The 22,620-nt window shown below is 47.9% G+C and overlaps 1 protein-coding gene and 1 long non-coding RNA gene across 5 annotated transcripts in view; both read right to left on the reverse strand.

Moving 5' to 3' along the window:
• Positions 1 to 4,130: 4,130 nt before the first annotated feature.
• Positions 4,131 to 10,008, reverse strand: LOC125703827 (uncharacterized). Its single transcript, XR_007380971.1, has 4 exons — positions 8,101 to 10,008; positions 7,548 to 7,833; positions 6,835 to 6,991; positions 4,131 to 5,905 (listed from the first exon to the last, which is right to left on the reverse strand). It is a non-coding gene; the product is annotated as an uncharacterized LOC125703827 (long non-coding RNA).
• Positions 10,009 to 13,094: 3,086 nt separating this feature from the next.
• The window catches only part of PIGV (phosphatidylinositol glycan anchor biosynthesis class V), a 9,812-nt gene continuing 286 nt past the window's right edge, over positions 13,095 to 22,620 (reverse strand). Inside the window, exons 1-5 of one of the 4 annotated variants that reach the window (XM_048968813.1) lie at positions 22,580 to 22,620; positions 20,193 to 20,342; positions 17,930 to 19,081; positions 13,931 to 14,039; positions 13,095 to 13,204 (exon numbers count right to left, since the gene is read on the reverse strand). The exon at positions 22,580 to 22,620 is cut by the window's right edge and continues 286 nt beyond it. In XM_048968813.1, the coding sequence (XP_048824770.1) occupies positions 13,950 to 14,039; positions 17,930 to 19,081; positions 20,193 to 20,279 (1,329 nt within the window). In that variant the 5' untranslated portion in view covers positions 20,280 to 20,342; positions 22,580 to 22,620 and the 3' untranslated portion in view covers positions 13,095 to 13,204; positions 13,931 to 13,949. Of the gene's footprint in view, positions 13,205 to 13,930; positions 17,226 to 17,929; positions 19,082 to 20,192; positions 20,343 to 21,968; positions 22,442 to 22,579 lie in introns of those variants that run through there. The other 3 variants (XM_048968811.1, XM_048968809.1, XM_048968812.1) reach the window with 3 other exon arrangements.

The following is a 22,620-nucleotide window of genomic DNA, read 5'->3' on the forward strand; positions in this document are numbered from 1 at the left end:
ATATACCCGGCTTGAGGTATAAGCAAGAGGAGCTGGAAGGTTTAGCTTGTCTTCAGAGCTACATCAGCAGCAGAATAAATGAGGCGTGGTGGGAAGGGTCCTGTGACTGGTGTGCTGTGTGTGATGGATGGCTCTGGGCCCTCCAGGACAGATGAGCAGGGCAGGTGAGATGGAATGGTGCTGCTGTATGTAGCGGTGGGCTTGGCTGGACGGAGCTTGTAGTTGGCAATGACACGGCTGAGACACCCCGGGTCTGGATTAAGGGACAAGGAAATAAAGTGGATGTCAGTGTGGGAGTCTAGTATAATGCACCCGGCTAGGACAGAGATACCAATTAACTATTCTTTAAGGAATTAAGGGATATCTGTGGAACAGCCTCACCTGCCCTGATGGGTGACCAGCTTCCCAGACGGTAAGGAGGGGTACCCACACATCCAAAAGAGCAGGCCCGGGAAATCCCTAACGCATGTTGATGCGCCATCATGAAACCCAGCAGAGCTGTGCCTGTGTGCCACCATTCAAAGCAACAGTGCTGTGACACCATTAAATCCAGCAGAGTTGTGCAACCATTAAACCCAGCAGATCTGTGCCACCATTAAACCCAGCAGAGCTATGCAAATATGCCACTAAACCCAGCAGATCTGTGTCAATGTGTCACCATTAAACCCAGCCGAGCTGTGCAATGTGTCAGCATTAAAGCTATCAAAGGTGTGCCAATTTGTCACCATAAAACCCTGCAGCGCTTTGCCTGTGTGCCACCATTAAGCCCAGCAGAACTGTGTCACCATAAAACACATCAGAGCTGTGCCACCCTGCTGGTTTTTATGGTGGCAGAATGTCACAGCTTTGTTGGGTTTAATGGTGACACAGTTCACAGCCCTGCTGGCTTTAATGGTGGCATATTGCACAGCCCCACTAGGCTAAATGGAGACACATTGGCAGAGCTCTGCTGGGTTTAATCGTGGCATATTGCACAGCTCTTCTGGTTTTAATAGTGGCACATTGGCACAGCTTTGATGGGCTTAATAGTGACACACTGCACAGCTCTGCTGGGTTTAATGGTGGTACACTGGAAGCTGTCCTGAAACTCCTTGCTTCCTGTTTCCAACCATTCCTCTGACAAAACTCACTGTACTGTCAGATTATTGACAGTGTGGCAGTGTTTGATAACAGAGGATGTGAACTGAAAGTTTAGACTGGAAACACACGAACAATGGATCTGGAAAAGAAATGAGTCTTGCACACTGCTACTGGTGCCACGCGTCGCACATGCATTGATGTGGGTTTGTGTATGCTCTGAGATGTCACTATTTCAAGTGAGAATCTTGGAAAAAGGGAAGCTGCCCTCTAGCCTGTACCGAATACCCGAGCACAGCTGTTCTCCAGCAGACAAAGCCGCATTCTGGCAATGAGGCTCTGTTCCCTGTTTGCCTTGAGTTACTTTAGGCAAAATAATGACATTCTGTGCCTTAGTTTCCAGTTTTATAGAAGGAAAATAATAAAGTGATTTCCTTTCATGCCGTGCCAGAACTATACATTAAAAATTCAGATAAATGTTCAGGTGTTTCACTGATTCTATGATCCACTGTGGTGAAGAAGACATGGACAGGTGAATTGAGTGTGATCAAAACTCAGTTGTAGCTGCAGCTACACAGCTTTTCCAGCACTGAGTAATGATGCTGCCTGCCTGCCTAGCTGCAAGACACCCGGAAGGGTTCCCCTGGAATGGTCTTCTCTGAATTGGCTTTGATGCACCAACCACCAAAACAAGCAATGCTCTGACCGGTGCTACAGTAATTTTCAAGGTTGCTGTTCCTTTTACCACTAAGGGACTTTTTGGTGAACAAATGACTGATGTAGAAGGTCCATACAGCTGCTGTTTCAGCAAATGCAAGCAGAAATTTTCTGCTGGTTTATTAATTTCAAAGGGCTCCACTCAAATTGCCAACTCTTGCATCAAAAATGCATGCACAGTAGTGTCTATGTCGGAGAGCCAGCCATGTAGGACTTTCAGACCCCAGCTCCTTGTGAGAGCAGCAGATGATCCAAGGCACAAGTTAGATGCCAGAATAGATTGATGGAGGATAACTTGAAACCTCTTCTGCCGCCAGTAGTTGTTTTTTTTTAATTTGATGTGAAAATGGAGGCCTTGAAGAATAAAATGAGAATTCCATTTTCATCACCAGGTTTGGGGCAGCCCTGCATGAACACTCCTACAAGAAGCTGGAATGGGCCCAGCAGAGCCACAGTCACCACTGTCTTCTGGTGTATGGCTCAAGTCCTAAATCTCTCCTATATATATTTATTTGTTTGTTTGTTTATTTTTAATTATTACTATTTTTGTCAAGGTATTTTTCCTTTAAAATTGAGAATTTGTTTGAGCCGTGTGATAAGTGTCTATTTCATGTGATCCTGGTTTATCCCATTTGCTTGATTTGTCTCTGTCTGGGTTGCTTTGATCTGCAGAGCTCAGTTCCCTCTCTCTGTTCTGCTTGTTTTCTGGCCGTGGAGAAGCTGGGGACAGAGAAGGAATTGGCACCTGCCAGCTCGGGGTGCTGATGGTATCGCAGGTTGAGCTCCCATCAGCAAATATAGGAGCCAGTCTGTAGAGCAAAACCTGTGGTGCTGAGGGCCTGACGTTCACCCTGTATATGCATTTCAGTAGCAATTTAGTTTGTTCTAAGCATTGGACTGGCTAAATAGATAGTGAAGGGGGCCTGTCTGTGTCTGTGCAACGCAGGTTCTTTGGGGTATAAAACTTCCCAGGCCGCTGCACAGCCCACTGGTGCTCAGGACTGGGCTGCTCGAAGTATCAGATTTCAGAAGGAAATTCTTTATTAAGAGGGTGGTGAAGCATGGCACAGGCTGCCTGGAGAAGCTGTAGATGTCCCATCCTTGGAGGTGTTCAAGGATGGGGCCCTGGGCGGCCTCAGCTGGTCATGACAATCCTGCCTGCAACAGGGTCTTGGAACCAGATGGCCCTTAAGGTCCCTTCAAACACAGATCATTCTGTGGTTGTATGACGCTTTAGTGGTTTCTATCTGAACACCAATTTACAGCCAGAATGCTTGAGGTATGATTCTGGAGAACATTTTCTGGCTCTGTTTTATTCAAGAGGAATCCAGCTTGTGTCCTCAACGTTGCTTCATGTTGTGAGCCTGAGTGCAGCAGGCTTGGAGAAGGGCATGGGGACACCCTTCAGGCACAGAGTGCTACAGACACACACAGGACATCTCCCAGTGCTTCTCCTGGGAGCAAAAGAGAATCTGCCAACAGCTGGGGGAACTGCCCATGCTCCTCTCTGCTGCACACCTGCCTCTTGTCAAATCCCTGCAGATGGAGGCCAGCATTCTTGCTGCAGGCTACAGTTGGTTTCAGTTTTCAAAACTTTTTTTCCTTGCAGCTGTTAATGCCCAAACCTTTCTCAGTAGAGCAAGCAATGTGAAACAAAACAACACTTCTGAGACTGCAGCTTAGTCACATCCCAGGGCTGCAGGCAGAGGCAGTTCTGTCCTCAGAGGGTGTGAACTCAGGCGGCAGAACTCAAGGCAGGGAGGTCTGACACACATGGAATGTGATGACTTTCTGTAGTCCGCATGCAGCCTGCATACCCTCAATTCTTCCTCACATCTTTGCAAAAGATAGTTCAGTTCTATTTACTTGCAGTTCATTTGCAGTTCATTACAGTTCTGAATTACAAAATTATTCCTCTTAATACTGCCAGGAAAATTAGCAATATCCAAGACCTCAGATTAAAAATTAAATATGGGTATACTATCATTTCCCTTTGATAAATATTCACGTGTAATATGTATTACTGCAATAATGTATTACCTTTTTCAGAAAGGAAAAGTTACAAGTGCTTTAGGCAGATTTATGTGTGCAAATAGGCATTATTTCTGATGGTGGTGGATATGATGGAATAGTGACATATTTCACAAATCACCATTTCTTTCCTTTGTTTTTGTTTTCCTTTTCTTGCTTGAAGACTAACAGGCAAATTTGTAAGTAACACGAACAAGTGGGATGCAGAGCAGCACATGTAACTGCAATCGTCTGCAGGTCCTCATCCAATAATGTTTCTGTATTATTCAGTAAGGACTCTTCAACTTTACAAACGCTTTCTAAAGAAAGCATAAAAGAAATCAGTACTGTAAATTTTGCATTTATTTTCCTCTGCAAACACACTTTTAGTCACTATTTAAGTATGAATAGTTTTTCCTAATGCCATAATACAACGATGTTAGGTCAATGCTGTTAATGAAACTGGTGATTCAAAGTATTTTTGTATTTTCTCTCAGATACTCAATTTTGCTCTTCAAGAATAAGTTTAGTATTTGTCATGTTTTGGAAGTACAAAGATTCAGACAAAACTGCAGAGAGAGCCCTCACAGAGGATACAGTTTGACGCTATTTAAGAGTTTAATTTCTCATATGCTTGTTGTATTATTTCTGGCTCCTGGCACTTCTCTGTAATAACCAAACATTATCTTTTTGGACTGTTTGGTTGTGGGTTTTTCAACATTCCAGTACAGAGCAAAGCACATTTGGTGGCATGACATTTTGGGAAGCCTGCCTCAACTCTCCTGGTGTAACTCAGGATGTGTTCTTTCTGTCTCCTACAGAACTGCATTTCCCTGACCCAGCAACTTTTGTAGCATTCCTCTGAGTCCTTGTAGCTGATAAGATTATGGGAAGGGTTTGTGGTGGCTGTTCAGCACATATCCATCAATAGGAAACTTCAGCTGGCACCTTGCAGTTCCTTTGCTTTGGCTTCTGAATCCCTCCTCCAACAAAACAACTCCTAAGTTATCAATTTCACATATTTCAGTATCTTCCTATTAACTGTTGAACAATCTGTTTGGCTTCTGAGTATCCCTCTTCTCACTCTGGGGAAATGCTGTTTTTGCTATAGGTAACATCTGAGCCAAGTTCCATGCATTTAGGTTTGTTGTACACTCGTTTTGCTCAGAAGCACATCACTTCTGTTGATGGCACTGTTGTTGAAGAATTTCACTTTGAATCAGAATGCCTAACAGTGAACAGTTGCAAGCAGCTTAAAAATGCCATGGAGACCATTGTAAAGAGTGTGCTTAGAAGCCTCAACCAAAACTATTCTTGTGAATCTGAATGCTTCCCTGTTGCTGAGCAATGCTAATTAAGCTTTCAGTGCTGAATTGAACCTGCAGATAGGAAACACACTATTTAGCACATAGCTTCAGTGAAAACCAGCTGATTCTTCCGACCATCTTCTCTCAGCAAGCAGAAGGAGCCTTTTAGTATTCTTCTTTCCCCACTGGTTCTCATTTTTTTTTTGCCCCAGAAATAGAGAATCAAATGAGATGAGGTATGCTCATGTCATGATGTATTAATTCTCTTGACTTTCCCAAGAAAGTAATTCTGTGGCAGGGCAGTAGTTTGTGGGACTGCCTATTTAATTTCCAGTAAACAATGAGAAATGTTTGCAGATTTAGCTCTTTCCTCTTAGGACCCCAACATATTATGGCAGCACCAGACAACACCGGCTTTTGTAAATGATGTACAAACACGTGGGTGCACTTTTTGAACAGCAAGAGGTCAAACAAGATATTACAGTGATATCCCATGGTACAAAACTAAGCTGACTGCTTCCTCAGTAGACGAATTGGCCAACATGGATCCACGAATTGTTCCTACCATTATGAAGACACAGAGGACGACGTCTCAGCTTGCTCTCCACACTGTCATTCATTCACCCTGGCTGGCAGGAGGTTCTCCAGCAGTCTGAGCCTTGTTTGGGTCTGTGTGCCTTCTGTCAGCTTAGGTTCTTCCATAGCCATCAAGATCTCTAAATATCTCTTCAGTTCCTCATTGGACACAGATTCAATTAATCTGGAATATGGTGGTGCTGTGGAAGAGAATGGTCCTGCAAAGGAGACTGTTCTGTTAACAGGAAGCTACGGAAGTATCCTGCAAGTATCATTTATTAGGTACCAAATGTTCTGTTGTCATTTTACCAGAAACTTAGGAATTCTGGTTTCCTTTTCACTGCTTTCTCAGATTGACAGTGTGTCTCCCTACCTGCCAGACAGGATGCCAGTCTGTCAGAATTGTTTTCTGTTTGTTTACTACATAAAGACCACTGATGTAATATCCATTTCTGCATCTTTGATGATCCAGAGCAAAAGAAAGCATATGAGTCTCCTGGGAACATCAACAGAGCTGTCTGAATGAAAGGGGCATTTACTGCCTTTTGCCTCTCTTACAAGCTGATTGGTATGAGAAAACTTGTTTGAGATGTCACGTTGACCTGTGAGAAAGCAATTCTCTTCTGGATAATTTTGGCAGAACAACCTGACCTTCAATAAACAATGACTAAAATGGGCCCTTTAATTTCTTGTTGTCCCTTACAGTATGCGTTCTGAGGCTGAGTCATAAGATGGAGTGATGGAGTCCAGAGACTCGCTTCTGAAAATTGCTCTCATAATATCAGTAGCAGCACTTATGAAATCTCCAGGTTGCTTGAACTTGCTTAAGGATGGTGTTCGTGACAGTAGAAATTTGGAGCTGTTTAAAAGCTGACCCTATGATAATGTCCAGGGCTGAGATTAGGTTTGAACACGGCTCAAGGAACTGACAGAAATCCAGGGTCAAAGAGTAAAACGCTGCTTTCTGCTGCCAGGAATTTACAGCGAGCTGCAGTGACAAAGACTTGTGGAGATGATATACAGCAGATCATCTGAGATCATCGACCGTAAGGGAAAGGGACAGGGAGGAGGAAAACAGTGTGATCTCTGTTCAGAGGTTGCTAAATCTTTTGAAAAGTACATGCTATGGGCAGCCAGTACAACTCACCAATTTCGGCTCACCAATGCTTGCTGAAACGCAGTTCAAGCAGAAGACTTGCAAGTGAAAGACTGATCCTTTAAAGCAAAGCTTTCTCAGAGACAGCTGGTGATCCTGCATGGAACTGTATGTTTTTCCCAGTGTGGCTTTTATTTAAAATATTCACCTGTAAAGTCAGAGGAAACAAAGGGTTTTGTTGCTAGATGTTTGATTCCTAAACTGCCTTTCCTTTTATAGCAGTTATGTGGAAACTGTGTGCAGGAACTTGGCAGAGGAAAAACCCTTCAGCTCCCAGCTGAACTGGAAGTGGGGAGGGCAGAAGGCAAGTCAGTAAGGGTGAGTAGAGTTGCCACACTCTCATTTTAAATACCAGCAAACAACAACAACAACAACAACAACAAAAAAAAAAAAAAAGAAAAGAAAAGAAAAGAAAAGATCTACAAAGTTTTAAAACAAACAAAAAATCCACAGTGAACAGAAGAATTTGACTATGTTGTTGGAAATACTTCTAATTTCCTTTCTTTGAGTAAGACCGATGACAAATACAAAGAATCTGTGTTGAGGCTACAAACATCTAAGTCTGCAGAAGTTGATGTCTGCATCTTACATCTGCTTAAAGTTGGAATCTACACAGTTCCACCTAGGGAAAAAAGAAGGTTTAGGTGTACACTAATGCTTATCTTTTTATCTATGTGGGGACTCTGTTGCTTCTGCAACCATACCTGAAAATCTGGAATCATCAGTCTGTAAAGAAGCCCTCATCTGCAGCGGTGCAGCCCCTCAAGTTTGAGTTGTTGTGAGTTCCTCTCTCAGAGTTCTTGATATTTAATCCCAATTGCTTGACTCACTGTGATGCAGAACATCTTCCCTTTATTTGTGCTGTCATCAGAAAAATCTGGGAAGAAAACTCTCCAACTCCATTGTGATGTTAGCGGTGGCATTCCTTTATTCTTGCAATCCATACTGGGCGACTTGACAAATCAAGCACATGCTCCCAGATTTCTGGTTCTGCATTTAAACAGTTGAGACATACACATGCAATACACTGACACACATACTCACTCTTGTCAAAGAACTCACTGATGTATTCTAATGTCCCTCTGAGCATGACTGGTCATGTCTATAGTGGTCATACCACCCACCTGCCTCCTCCCCTTTATTTCTCCTTCACTTTCATCACAGTGTCCCTTTCACCAAACTTTTTGCTGCTTCTACCCAGTGTGACTTGTTATGCCATAATGAGCAACAATTCATATGAAACCCAAGAGCAAGTACCTGCACCTGGTGGATGAAAAGACAAAAGCAGCCAATTGTGACTTCAGTGCTTCAACGAAGTGGAGATTGTTTAGAAAAACAAGACTGTTCACACACCAAGAAAAGCTGAGCTGGAAAAATTTAGAACTATCACATATTAATTCCTTTTTGCTAAACTAATATAATATATATAAGACAACTGCAATAATATAATCCTTATGGGGAGAAAGCCCTTAGTGTGGGTTTGATGCAGGTTCACACTGGACTCCTCACAGCTCAGAAAACAACACATCCTGGGACATGCACTGTTCCCAGCAGTGACTGACTCTGTGCACACAGTTCTGTCAGAGCAAATGAGGAAACAACTGCAGAAGAGACTAAAGAGGATTTAAGAGAATACTCTGCATTACAGTGTGCAGAAGCTCTGGCTCCAAACTATCTTAGCTGACTAGTAGCAACTCAAACCCTGATGTCACAGCTATGCTGCAGAGCCCTACAGATACTTACATACTTCTGGCTGAGTCAAACTTCCCTGCAGATACTGCTGTCAAAACTTTCTTTGCTCACAAACAAAACATCGTTACATGACAGAGTTACATAGGGCAAACGTGTGCTCAATTGTAGCACTGCAGTGCGGCCTCTCATGCACAAGCAAATCCAGGTGCTAAGTACCTCACACAGTAAAAACAACTGTAGTTCACTGTTGTAGATAGTTGTTAACGATTTTCCCAAATGCTCTGTATTTGTAGTGCTATTAAAAAATTACTATTTTTGTTAAGACAACATTTAGGTGAGGGTTTGGGGGTTTGCTATGGTCTTATATTTCTGTGCTCACATGCCCCTAACTTCTCAGTCATGACCTCTTGTATAGCAGGCAGGAAATTCTGAGAGATTGCAGAGACCTCTGACTCAGAAACATAGGAGGTTTGATCTCATGCAAATATAGTTTCAATATGGTAAGTGGGGAAAGCAAAAAACCTTTTCTTTGTCTGCAGCACTTTCAAAATGGCATAATCTAGACAATAGGAGGAGCAAGACCACAGTGATTTTAGTGCTATATTACCAGGTTTTCCCACAAAGAATATCTTAATAAAGACCTGCAGAAAGTACCCTCTAGACAACATGTTCTTTGCTGTGTATTCAGTGTAGAGGAATGTGTATGAGTATGAACTGAGCTCCACTGACTTAATTATATGAAATTCCTGTTTTTCCTCTGAAATGTGATATTGAGTGAGCCTCCTCAACAGACTCAACAGATGGTAGCTGCCAACAAAATAAATGAGTTTCCTTGGTTTGTTACCTTCATAGACAACAACAACAACAACAACAACAAAGTGATAAAGGGCAAATATCTGATCCCTGGCTGCAGAAGGCTCTTTTCAGGCAACACAGTACCCTGTTGAGATAGAGTGAGCTTGCAGTGATCCCACACTTTAAAAATTCACTTAAAAAATGTCACTTGTAAGGATTCTGTTGCCTCCTCAACTCAGCCCATCTCAGAAAGCATAGCACATCTTAATATGATCTATGATTTTACTTTTCTCTAGGAGGAGGAAGTGCATATCTAAAGAACAGTAGGATTTCTTGGGGTGTGGTGTCTGGTCACCAGCTATTAGAGAGAAGGAGACACAGCAACAGGGCATCATCATGGCTACAGAAAGAACAGCTTGTGGGACCACTGGCTTCTCAAAATAGGAGGAGGGGCATTGGTCTGGTTCCTAAGCAGAAAGAAAAAGAAAAAAAGACAAATAAGGAACAGCATGCTGCTTGGCCCTCTTTACAATCCTGAAAAAAGTTCTTTCTCCACCTTTGCTGATAAGCACCCTCTGAGCAATTTCAACTGCACTTGAATTGGATTTTTCACACTATTTCATGTAAAGAAATCTTGATTCCAGAAATTAAGAGGGTTTGACTTTGGAGTTAAATAATCAAAATGTACCTTTTTAGTATGAATGGAAGAGTGACCATTTCCATTTCAATTAGGCATGGGGAAAGCGTAGAGTTTTTCAGAAGCGAACTTGATAGGGCTGGATCAGAAGTGCCAGTACAGCTCTCTGCTTCAAGTGTGAGAAGAAAGAAATGTGTGGATCATGGGAGTGGGGAAGGAGATACCATCTGACCTTGCCCTTTCTCTTCCACTGCAGCTCACCACCATGAGGAATCCTAGCAAATCAGTGTAGATACATTTCAAATCTAAATTTCAAGTCAGCAAGGTCCTGTGGCTTGTAAGTGCTAGGGACTGTTTCTGACAGATGAACAAGTGCAGGAAATTTCAAGAGTCTAAGTCTAAGACAGTCTGAACCTTTGTCAAAAGCTTGCTGTTGGACAACTTCAACAGATGGATAAATCCAAGAAATCTTTGGTTTGAAGACTTGAAGGCCAGAGGCAACCAGAGATAAGCAGCCTCCAGAGACAAGAAGATGGCTGATGAGCAGCCTTTTGTGGGCATATCTTGAAGGAGATAAACATCCAGAAAACCAGCATGGCCACAGGTGCTGCATGTGACTCTAACTTAAGTCCATGCTGGGAGCTGCTGTCACTGTGACCAGAGAACATCAGTATTCCTATGAATGCTTTAATGGCTCCTGCTAGTAAACCTGGCTGCCAAAGCACTGTTAGGCCAAGTACACAGTATCACAAAGCACAACACTTTCTCACCTGATTGTACCCATAAAGCACAGAAAAAAGACAAACCATGTCTTCCTCCTGAAAATATGTTAACAGCCAGTCAAGGCAAGACACAGTATATCTAATCAATTCGTTAATTCTCAAACAACACTTAAAAGCAGAGCACTCACCCACAACAAGCAACGAATCTTTGTGGTCTCCGGACATCTCAGGATATCTACAGCCTCATTAGCTATCTACTGCATTTGGAGACTTGGAAAAACTGATCCCTACAGGGGGATACAAGGGAGGACAGCACTCATAGAGCTTGCTCACACCTAACAGGAGATGCCAGCATATGCCACTCTCCTAAAAACAACACATCCCAGCTGAAGGTACCCACTCACTGCCACACTGCTGAGTTAAAACCGTGCTCGCACACAGCAGCACCATCACATGCTGCACAAACAGCCATGCTAATGGCCAGCCTGCTCACGGAAGAGGGCAAGTCACCTTGGGTTTCTCTCGGGAGGTGCACTCCCCACTGGATCCGTACACTGTGTCATTAAATACATACATGTATATTAAGAAAAAAAAAAAGTTTTACCTTTGACTTGGATTCTGCTTTTGGGGTCCCATCAGCCTTATTGTTCATTTTAGTTGCAGGAGTTAATTTGACATCCGCAAGACCCATCATTTCAGGACTTGCTGCCATCCCTAGGAAGTTACAAGAATCCATGACACTGCTTTCCAATCCAGACCCGTGAAGTCACCCAACGCCCAGCACTCGGCACTGGCACACACCGCTTACCTGCCGAGTTGTTAGCCATATTTCCACCCATGGGATAAGGTGGGCCCTGGGGGTTGATCATGCCAGCCATGCTGTTAAGTCCCTGTCCGTAAGGAGGTCCAGTACCCATCATTCCTCCTTGGTTCATGTTGGGATAACCAGGAGGCCTGGAAAAGACGAGGAAGAAACAGACATTTACTCCAGATTCAAAGCATTCACATTGTGCCTTCTAACAAAACAGGCTGACCAGAAGAAGCCTTCTACTCCAGAAGTTGACATTCAGCAAGTGAACAAAGATTGGGTGCTCTTTGAAAGCTTACCCACTGCACAACCTAAGCCTCACTCTCAAAAGCAAAGGAGATGCAACCCATTAGGAAAGAAGGACTTCAGCACTCAACAGTTTGACCTCTCATCTTCATTCCCTAACTGAACTTGCTTTCAGGTCTGAAGTCATCTTCCCAGGAAAGAACTCATCTACAAATACTGCAGCATTGTGCACGTAAGCAACAATACAGCACTGCTACAGATGCGCAGCACAGTGCCCCCCAGATTTAATGGCTATTTTTCTCTTTCTGATATCCACAAAAAGCACATTACAGCACGTGTGTCATAAAACCCCCCACACAACTGTCCCTCAGACACATCAACCAAAAGGACGCACTTTGATGCCTTGATTGGTGTTTGGGAATTGACCTCCTAGCAGCCATCAGACAGAAGATCGCAGAAATAAGCTTTAAGACAGGATAAAGAGTACAACACCTAACCAGACCACAAAAGCATGTAAATTTAACAGCTTCACTGGGGGGAGCCTAACGTGTAAGCTAGTTTGTGGCTCTCATGGCATTCTGGTAGGCCACATAACAACTGCTCTGAAGCATGCAATTAAAGCAAAATAAAACACAGAAAATAGCTGTAAAGTTCAGCGCTGAATTCCGGCTCCTTTTCCCATGGCTGCCCATCAAAGCCCTAAAAGGAAGAAGTTCGATACAGTGGAAAAGCAATGCCTTCGTCCAGACAAATGCAGCTGGATAGATGGATGCTGCTTGCTAGATGTATGGGCTTTACCACACACACACAGCAGCATTAAAATCACCCACCCCACAAAGCAGACCAGAAAGCCGAAACAAGTTAAGGAAAAACCAAGTTAAACAGATTTCATCCATCAACATTAAAAATTCCCTAAGCAGGTCATTAACAATATATTAAACTACACCACTTGTTCAAGCTTAAAAAAAAAAAATAAACAAAACAGTTAAGATAGAGGAAGAAGACTTCAACAAGGTAAATCTCTACGGAAGCATACGTTCACTATCACCCCAACTTTGGGTTACTGCATGCATGACTTTGAAACCCAGATACGACACAGGGAACGCACTGAGTATGTTCAGACCAAGGGAACTTTCATGCCTCACCTGTTCTGGATGGAGTTGGCAGCAGCGTGCATGGCGGCAGCAGCCGCTTCTTGTGCTTTGCGATTCATGCTCCCTGGTGGGGGACACATCCCTGTCCCCACCTGAGGAGGCATATTTGCCATGTTAGGTCCATAAGGTCTGTTCCCCATGGCTGCGTGGCTCATCCTCCCGGGAGGAAGCCCGCTGTATGGAGGCACACCGGTCTGCCCGTGCATCTGGCTCCCTGCTGCCATTGGGTTCATGCTTCCTCCCATCCCGGGACTGGGGTAGTTGGCATTGGACAGAGCATTGTAGTTTGGCTGCCTGGGATAACCTCCTAAAGAGATGAAACAAGGGGAAGTACACTGTTCAACTACTTACTTCATGAATCACCATACAAATCTTCTATCAGCAAACACTGAAAGATCACTAACAGAGATGAGGGGGAGTCTTAACACCTCTACAAGAAGTCAAAGCACTTGAATAGAAGCCATGTAACACGTGTTTTGACACAGCTAAGAAACAACACTGATTCTAAAGCTGACTGATACTCTCCCAAACCTCAGCTGACCACACTGAGCTAAACGGTCCAGGACGAGATGTAAATAACTCACTCAACCCTTTCCAAAACATATAACAGTGTGCATCTATCTATCCTCCAGAAGACTGACAGGGAGACAAGGCTGAGTCAGGGTGGGGAGAGTTGGGCAATTCAATTTCCTCTTCCATCCAAGGAATGAACTTTCATCCACCAAAGCTGAAATGTTACACTCATTTTCCCACTCTTTAAGGGGAAATGTCACCCAGTAGTGTCACGACCACCCCTTGCTGGGAAGCTTAACGTCACCTAAGCCAGAGGAAACATCTTACAAGCCAAGCTGCTTGCTTGCCTCAAATGTTCAGAGGCCAAAGGACTGGTAACAGTTGAACACAGTTTCAGGTGCTGGAACACTGGTAGTTATAACGCTGGCACAGCCTGCAGATGCTATCTCACCACAGAATTCACGTTATCAGGACCGGTACTTCTTCAGTTACACATTTAGCATTACGAACAGATTTGTACCATGAGATCCAAATCCAAGTCACACCTGGGTCCCACCATGCCTGAATGTTTGATGGAAGGATGCAGGATGCTTCCCGCTGCACACTGGATTGCCAGCACCAGACGAGTCCTGCAACACACAGAGAAACTGATCAGCAATAAAGAAAGAGACTCACCTTATTGTCAGTGATGTGTTATCCTGCAGTGCTGTGCTTCTGAGAAGTGTGATTCCTGCACATGGGAGGAGAGAAGCAGAGAGTATAATGCTGTTTTCCACCCACCGAGTCATTTTCTCATGATGCTGAACATCAAAGCACGGAGTTACTTTTTTAAACCTTTCTAAAGGACACCCTCCAACTTTGATATCCCTCTTAATTGTGCCAGACATGACACAAGCTGGTACCCAAAGGAGGGGCAGGAGAGTTCATCCATCTCAGGGATAGGGCTGCAAGTCCTGGCACAACCAGCTCAAGGGCACCCATTAATCTATGCGGGAAACAGCAAGGTTTCTTTTCCGTGACAAGGGGAACCACCACTGCACATGGTGTCCCATTGACACCAGGCTTGGAGCTCTGTACCACATCCTCCAGGTGCACAGAGACACCTCCAAAGCTGCTGAGATTGGCACAGATCTGATGGAGAGCTCCAGGCACTGCTGCCTTTCTGCTTAGGGCTTCACCTCCTTCACACTGCTTCCCCAGCGGGAACCAGAAAGGTTGGAGTTGGGGAACAAAGTTTAAGCTGAAAAAAAACCCATCTAGTTCTCACTCTCTCCAAACATAAAGTGCTAATCTATGATCTCCAAAGTTTGTTCTTGCTGACAAACCACATCAGAGCAGAGCTGTGCAGTCTCTGAGCCAACGCAGCTCACCAAAGGCACGCTGCCAAGGGCCCACACTCCTGCAAACCTCAACTGCCATCCGCTCTGCTTCACCTGCTGTGCTTCAAAACTCCGACCAAAAACATCAGCGCCTACACCAACAGAATACCCACTGGGCAGCAGATCCAGACAGGAACGGCTCAAGGGACGAACACCTTTCAGCTCACCCCATCCTCTCACAAGTGGGTACTGAGTAGAGGACAGAGGGTCCTTTTTACTAGAGGGTCAATCTCCGAGTGCCCACAGGCTGGACAAGAGCCAAAGATGAGCAGGAGGAAGGACATGTGCAGATCACCTCTGCACTAACAGCTCTCCACATGCCTACACCACTCAGAACTTCAAGTGATGCCTGTGTTATAGAGCAGGGATGGGGTCCAAACCAAAAAGACGAATATTTAAGCTGTCACTTAACCTGTTATTCAATCTCACTTCATACATGTGCACCAAGTATACCCAACTTTTTCAAACTGCTCAAAACAATTAAGAACTAATTGAATAGATTCAAAATGGAGCAACACAAGCCCCACAATCCTCGACCACACACAGCTTTCCTCCACTGCCAGGCATCTCTCAGCTCTTACTCCCTGAGCTGCTGAAGGGTTTGCTTTCAATGTACTGAACAAAGATGGCTTTCTCCTGGCATAAGAAACAGCCCTGAGGAGAAGGATTTGGAGGTGTGCGTTGAGAGAAAAGAAGGTGGTTCTACCCCTCTACCCTGCTCCTGTGAGACCCCATCCCGAGTACTGCATCCAGTTCTGAGGCCCCCAACACAAGAAGGACATGGAGCTATTGGAGTGAGTCCAGAGGAGGGCCTTGAGGGGAACCAGAGGGCTGGAACACCTCCCCTAAAGGGACAGGCCTAGAGAGCTGGGGCTCTGCAGCCTGGAGAAGGCTCCAGGAGGATCTTATAGCAGCCTTCCAGTACCTTGCAGGAAAGCTGGTGAGGGACTTTTTATTAGAGCACGTAGCAACAGAATGAGGGAAAACAGCCTTAAAGTCTCTTTAAAGAGTACATATTTAGATTAGACATTAGAGAATAATTCTTTACTGTGAGGGTGGTGAGCCACTGGAACAGGCTGAAGATGTTCCCTCCATGAAGGCATTCACGGCCAGGCTGAATGGGGCTGTGAGCAACCTGGTCTGTAGCAGGTGTCCCTGCCTGCAGCAGGGGGTGGAAATAGAGGATCTTAAAGGTCCCTCCCAACCCAAACCATTCCATGGCTCTATGATAAGAAAATAGGAATGCCCAGAAAAATGAGCACGGCTGCAGTGTGAGCTGCACAGTGCACTTCTGTGCTTTACAAAAGCCTTTTCAGCTTGGGACGTTGCCTTTTCTTTCCCCCTGCTAGCAGGATGAGACCAGCAACAAGAAGGAACGCAGAGTTCTAATTCCACACTGAAATCGCCGGCTTTGGCCCCACACCGTTTTCTTAGCTCAGCCGAGCAGCCCGAGGGCTCCCAGGCTCCGCATCAAGCTGCCGCATCGCCGTCGCGCTGTGAACATAAACGCAGCACCCAACAGCGCTACGCCCACGGGACGCACAGTGCCACGTTCGCGACTCATCGACGCGGCCGCCGCAGTGAGAGCTCCGCTCGGGACGGGGCGCTCCGCAGCCGTAGCAGTACCGGAGCTTCGCCACGAGCTCGCCGGCGACCGCTTTTCCACGGGGCGGGCGGGAAGCGCGGGCATCCAAGGCGTCTGCGAGGGCGGGGACAGCCGACTAAGGGGCCGGGACGGGGCCGAGACGCCGCTGCACGAGAAGCAGACGTGGTCGAGGAACAGCGCGAATCGCCGCCGGGGCGCTCCGGAGCGGCGGGTGCGCCGCTACTCGCGGTGCTTCGCGGCGTCGCTCGGAGCCCGCAGCGCCCCGCCCCGCCGCCCGACTGCAGCGCCCCCTGCCGGCCGCGCCGAGACGACGGAAGAGCAGGGCGGGCCCGGCCCGGGCAGAGCTGCGGGCGCTGCCGGCAGCGCGGGTCGCGCTCGGGCACCCGACGTGGGACGGCGCCGTCCGACAGCACCTCGTCGTGGACGACGGCCTCGGGACGTGTCCGGTTCTTTAGAAAACGTTCAGTTCGGACTCCTCCTCCCGTCACCTAGCTGTCCGTCGCGGCCACAGCCGCTCGCTACGTCCAAGGCAAGCGGTTGCAGTGCAGCACCAGCCCCAGCAGCCAATAGGACGCGAAGAACCCCAGGAGGCACCGCCCTATGGCGGTCATGGAGCGGTAGCTCAGCAGCAGCCTGAGCAGGGGGTGTCCCCCCGCAGAGCCCTTCCCGCAGGAGCCGGGCGCTGCACCCAGCACGCGCCTCTCGCGGACGCGCACCGCGCTTTGCCCGCCGGCCTCCTCCTCCCAGAGCCAGGCCTCGTGTCCTTGGAGCAGGTGGGCGGAGAACCAGTACAGAACGGGGCTGGAGGAGCCGAGGAACCGGGTCAGCACCTGAAAGCAACAGGCAGAGAATCTCGTCGGTCGGTCTCTGAGCCTGTCGGTAGAGAGAATGGCACACAGCCCCACCTCGCGGCGCTGGAATTTATTACACGTGGAACGAAACGCCTCTCAGTCAGCTGCCTTTATCAAGGCGTTTCTGCACGTGGCCAGGGGCTCCACGGACCTTGGGCAAACGCGGTGACCGCCACTGCAGTCCCCGTCACAGTCCCACCCGGGAACACTGACAGCAGCTGCCGGGGGGGACCTGAATCTCACTTTTCAATTATTCTTTCCCCACAATCCCCAACAGTTAGTGCCAGTAAAAAGCACCCAGAAGCACTTTCAAGGGACCTGGGCAGGCTTTGGATCCCCATGCTGCCAACCCAGCTCAGCGTCACAGGACGTGACATTTTCTGCGCCCTCTGGCGGGCAGCGCTCGGGGAGCTGACACGAGAACGCCACAGATGTGATTCAGTCCCACCTGTCAAACCACAGCAAGCGCCTCACAGAATCTCTGGGAGCTTTCCAGCAGAGACGAGGCTTTGGAAAGCTACCGTGGAAGTGGCATCACAAGTGGAGAGGCAAAACCTTGGGCTTGCACAGCCCTCTGCCGGCCCTGTGGCTGTCACAGGCTGTGACCATCACCGAACCACCTTAGCTATCACCCCATGCTCCCCGTAAGAAATCACTTCTGGATGCTGCCATGAACGTCTTACCTGAACATGCATGTAGAAGAACCCCAGCGTCAGCAGGGCTGTAGCATGGACCACATACACGAAGACAGCAGGGCAGCAAAACCCAGCTCTGGGTTTACCCTCTCGTTTCTTCTTTCTTCTCTCTAGTCCCAGGGTCAGGCAGTGCCGTGGGTTTGCAACAATGAAGGTCCAGGCAGCACACGAGCCCAAAAGCAAGACAGGCAAAGCAAGCAAAAAATTTGGTACTTGTCTGAGCTCAAAATACCTCAGAAAGCCCACATTCCAATACACATCTTGAATGTAAGAATAGACCACAGGGAATCGCTGGGAGCACCAAGGGGGTTTAACCCCATGGGGGGACACCAGACGATAGCCTTTGTCCAAAGCCAGCTGCCGCAGCGGCTCAGGAACAGCCAGCTTCAGGCCAGGGCTACAGAACCTCATGTAGGCGTAATACTGAAACAAAGCAAAAGGCAGACAAATCCCAGCACATGTCAGAAGCATGGAAGATGCCACACTGAGGAACTGCCTCCATAACAGAAAGAGCTTCCTTACCGAGCCTGAACCCACCTGGAGCTGGAGGGCAAAGGATTTACTGCGGGAGTAGAGAAAGAAACCAGCATTCACAAGCCCATTAGCACGCACGCCAGTGGCAAGGGAGAAGAGCAGCATGCTGAGCCAGCTCTGCCCCTTCTCCAGTTGCCACATGGCACTGAAGGCCAGGAAGGCAAACATGCTCTCCGAGTAAGCAGCTGCCATGAACACATTGGCAGGGCTGATACAAAAGAGAAGGGCAGCAAGAAAGGCTGTCCTGCGGCACCGCAGCACGGCACAGCCCAGCTTGTACAGGGCAGCGGCTGCCAGCACAGAAAAGAGAGAATTCAGGAGGACGGCTGACAGCAGCAGGCGGCTCCTCAAACACAGCAGCTGCCGCAGGGGCCACAGAGCGCCATCGGCCACAGCTCGCAAGCTGAGAGGGTAAAGCGGGAAGAAGGCGCAGTTGTGCTCATACAGGTAACCCCGCTCTGCGATGAAGAGGAAATGCTCTGCGTCCCAGTGTGCCAGGCCCCCCAGCAGCTGCTCCAGTAGCAGGTCGTATGTGCCAGGCTCGGGCAGACGAGGCGGGGAGAAGGCATCTGCTGTGTGATCTGGGATCAGCAGGTCAAACACGGCCTGGAAGGAGGAGGAGAGAGAACTGAAGGACAGCAGACATCTTCTTGCAACCTATTGGGAGCACTGGGCTGGAAGAGCATTTCTGGGATTCAGAGAAGGGGACGAGCAGCACAGAAGACAAGCTAATGGGATTTCCAGCAAGGATGGCTATAAAACTGTGAAAGCAGACACATGTTGTGGGGCATTTTAGCAGAACTGAATACAGTTCTGACAATATCCAACATGAATCCCCATGGAATTGGACAGGGAAAGGCAGCTCAGCTCCCTGCTCACGCACATCTAACTGCGTATGCTCACACCTGGTGCCTCTGCAGTGCTGGTAAGCTGCCTTTGCTACTGAATTTGGTGTTCCCATCCCAGCTGACAGACAAGAGAGAGGAGACAAAACTACAGAAAACTGGTGCAGAAGACAAACAAGACTGTTTTTCTTAAAAACAAACCCTCCAGACAGTACTTTTTGCAGCTTTCTACCTGGAGACTGGGATGAGTCTCTGGCCAGGAATTCAGCACTAACAGAGACAAGAGAAGAGGCAATACTGAACAAATTGGGACAATTCACAACCTAATGTTTTACAAAAAACCACACATCTGGACCAATTTGCAGTAGGCAGCCTTTTGTCTCCTCTGAGGATCCACTCAGTCCCACCCAGCAGTCACGGGGCTGCTGGAGATGTGCCCCAGGCTGCTCTGGCTTCAGGAACTACAGCTGGGCTCTGCTGCCATGGCACACACAGGCAGAACAGAATGGACCAATAGCACCCTTCTGCACTCAGAGAAGGATGTCTCTGCAAGTGAGACTTGGGAGGAATGTGCAGCAGCAGATTACTGTTCCTGCTCTGCGGATAAACGGACGTTTCAGCTTTGCAGGCTGCCAAACCCACCTCTTGCAACAGCAGCATTACACATAAGTTATGCAGAAATGTATGTAATTTTACTTCACAGCATCCTGCCTCCCCGGATGCAGCTGGTCTCCTGGTTCTCCAAAGGAGAAGGGGATTTCCCAACCACTCAGAACCAGCCTGTGGTGCATCATGCAGTACCAAAGAGAGAAGTCTTGGACCACAGAACAGCAGATGCTGCAGCACCTGTGGTTCAGGAACAGAAGACTTGCCTGTAGCAGGAGTGTCAGGGCTCTGCAGCACACTGCAGTGTGCACAACCACTCGCAAATAAGGATCCTGCCTGCTCGCCAGCTCCATCCCAAGCTTGAAAGCTGCCTCGGTCACTGATGCTGGGAAAATTCACCCTCCAGTTTTGGAAACCTGAATTGATCAACAGAGAGCAGAGACACCAAGAGATATTTCTGGATTCAGACATGTTTGTACATTATTCATTTTTACTTGCTACCAGGAAGTTCAGAGGGCTGTAAATCTCTATGAACAAGAAAGTCACATATGAAAGAGATCAAGAAACCAAGGGACACGGAGATGTTACAGAAAAAAATCTTTGATACTGTTCCTATTAAAAAAGAAAAACATCCCTGACTTCTCAACCTTGGTTAGGATGCAGAGGAGGAGAGACTGCAACACATTGTCAGTCCATTTCTGACTAGGCCAACGTAAATGCCTGCAGCAGAGCCACACTGCCCTCTTTACTGGCTGTCTCAGCAGAAAACCACTGGCTCCAGCCACAAATCAGCCAAGCAACTACACGCACATTCAAGTTCCAATACATTCAATGACACTTATTTTTTTGGACTAGAGACACAACTAAAATGTGGAATCTGAGCATAACATCTGTTTAAGCCCTTTGCCAATGGGCTGCACTTGGCTAAGCACTGCCAGGCGCCTTTTGCTCTCACGTGCTCTCTGCCCAGCGTTTGCTCCTAGGAAGAAAAAAAATGCAGTACTGAGGGCTGCCCCTCCCGCACAGCGCAGCCCTGCAGGTTCCTACGGGGCAAAGCTAACGCTGCTCAGACACATTGGCTTCCCTCATCACATATAGCACCTCTGGGACGTGACATGTGCGTAACGCCGCTCTCTCCACCTGCACCCTTGCCTGCTTTGGCAGGGCTGCTGCTCTCCAGAGGGAGGGCATCTGCCTGCCAAGCAAACCACACGTGCTACGGTGGCTCTCTTCCATCTCTTCCCTCAAATCCTTACCTGTGAGATTTAAAGCACTTTGCAGAGTCACTCTGCTCTCTTTTCTGTGTATTCTGGATTGACATTCTGCTACCAGCTATGAAAACTGTTGGCCTGGAGCCACACAGGCAGGCAGTGTCTGCTCTGCAGCTTTTTAAGATAACACATTTCTTCCGTTAGTTCCCCAGCCACCAACGGCTTTTCAAGTCTGACTAACCAAAGACCCACAGCTCTCTCTGGGCTCCAGCACCACATCCTGCACCACTTCCCACCTTTCTAATCCAGCCTGCAACAGTGCACAAAGATTCCTGAAATTCTCACCTCACCTACTGACCTAACAATTCTCAGAGGTTTTCCTATTTCCAGTTTATTGACAGAGAAAAATCAGACAGGTTAAAAGCTGCACCCAAGAGCAGAAACCAAGGCAACAGCAAAGCAAAAAGCAGCACCCAAACGCATTCATTTACAGTCCCAGCCTGAACCACGCAATTCTGCTTCTTCCTCTTTTGCCATGTATTAGAGTTTTGGTTCTGCTCACGTTCTCTTGCTCCACAGCACTCACAGCTACAGAGCAGTGAGTGGGAGGCATGCTATCCCAAATCACAAAGCCACAACGTTATTTTACGAGCAGATACTTCAGCCCAGCTGCAAGTTTTATGAAAGCACATTCACAGTTGCAAGTCTTATTAAAGATCACAGCCAACAATCGCCCAAGTACTTCTTTTTCTTAAAGGACAGAGAAGCTTAGCACGAACATGCCAAGAAAGCAGGACTTTGCAGCACCACTCCTGTCACGCTGCAGCACACCTCATCACAGAGCTGCAGCTCGCACGGCTCTGCTCCACACGGCGCTGCTCCGAAGAGCACCTGCAGGGCCAGAAGAGCCAAGAGTGGAAAATAACGCCAGGTGTGAAGTAAAGAATCATTCCTGTCCTCCTCCGTGTTTCTACACAGCGTTCTGTGCTCCGCTACGAACTCCGGAAGTTGCGCCAACGGACGGACGCGCAGCAGCACGGCGCGATGCCCGCGCGGGGGCGGCAGCGCTCCGGATGAGGCATTTCTGCTCCGCGCAGCGCGGCAGGCCGCTCCCGGCGGGGCTCCGACGGGAACCGCCTCCTAGCCTGAGCCGAGGCACGGAGCAGCGGGCGGAGCTCCGCCCGGCACCGCTTTCACGAGACTCGGGAGCCGCTCCGAGCGCTCAGCCCTCCGGGCGCCGCAGTGGGGCCGTTCGCTCCGTTTCGCCTCTCGGGAACGGAGCAGCGGGACACGGCCCGAGGGGGGGGGGGTCGGGGCCGCAGTCCCTCCGGGGGCTGCGAGCAGGAGCGGCGCAGTGCCGGGGGGGGCGGTCCCGGGCGCGGTCCCGCCTCTCCTCTCAGCCCCGCCCCTCCCCTCCCCTCCCCTCCCCTCCCCTCCCCCACCTGAGCGCTCGGCGCGCCGCTCCAGCTCCGGCACCAACAGA

The sequence above is a fragment of the Lagopus muta genome, chromosome 23 (assembly GCF_023343835.1).
Source record: "Lagopus muta isolate bLagMut1 chromosome 23, bLagMut1 primary, whole genome shotgun sequence".
Classification (NCBI taxonomy): Eukaryota; Metazoa; Chordata; class Aves; order Galliformes; family Phasianidae; genus Lagopus; species Lagopus muta.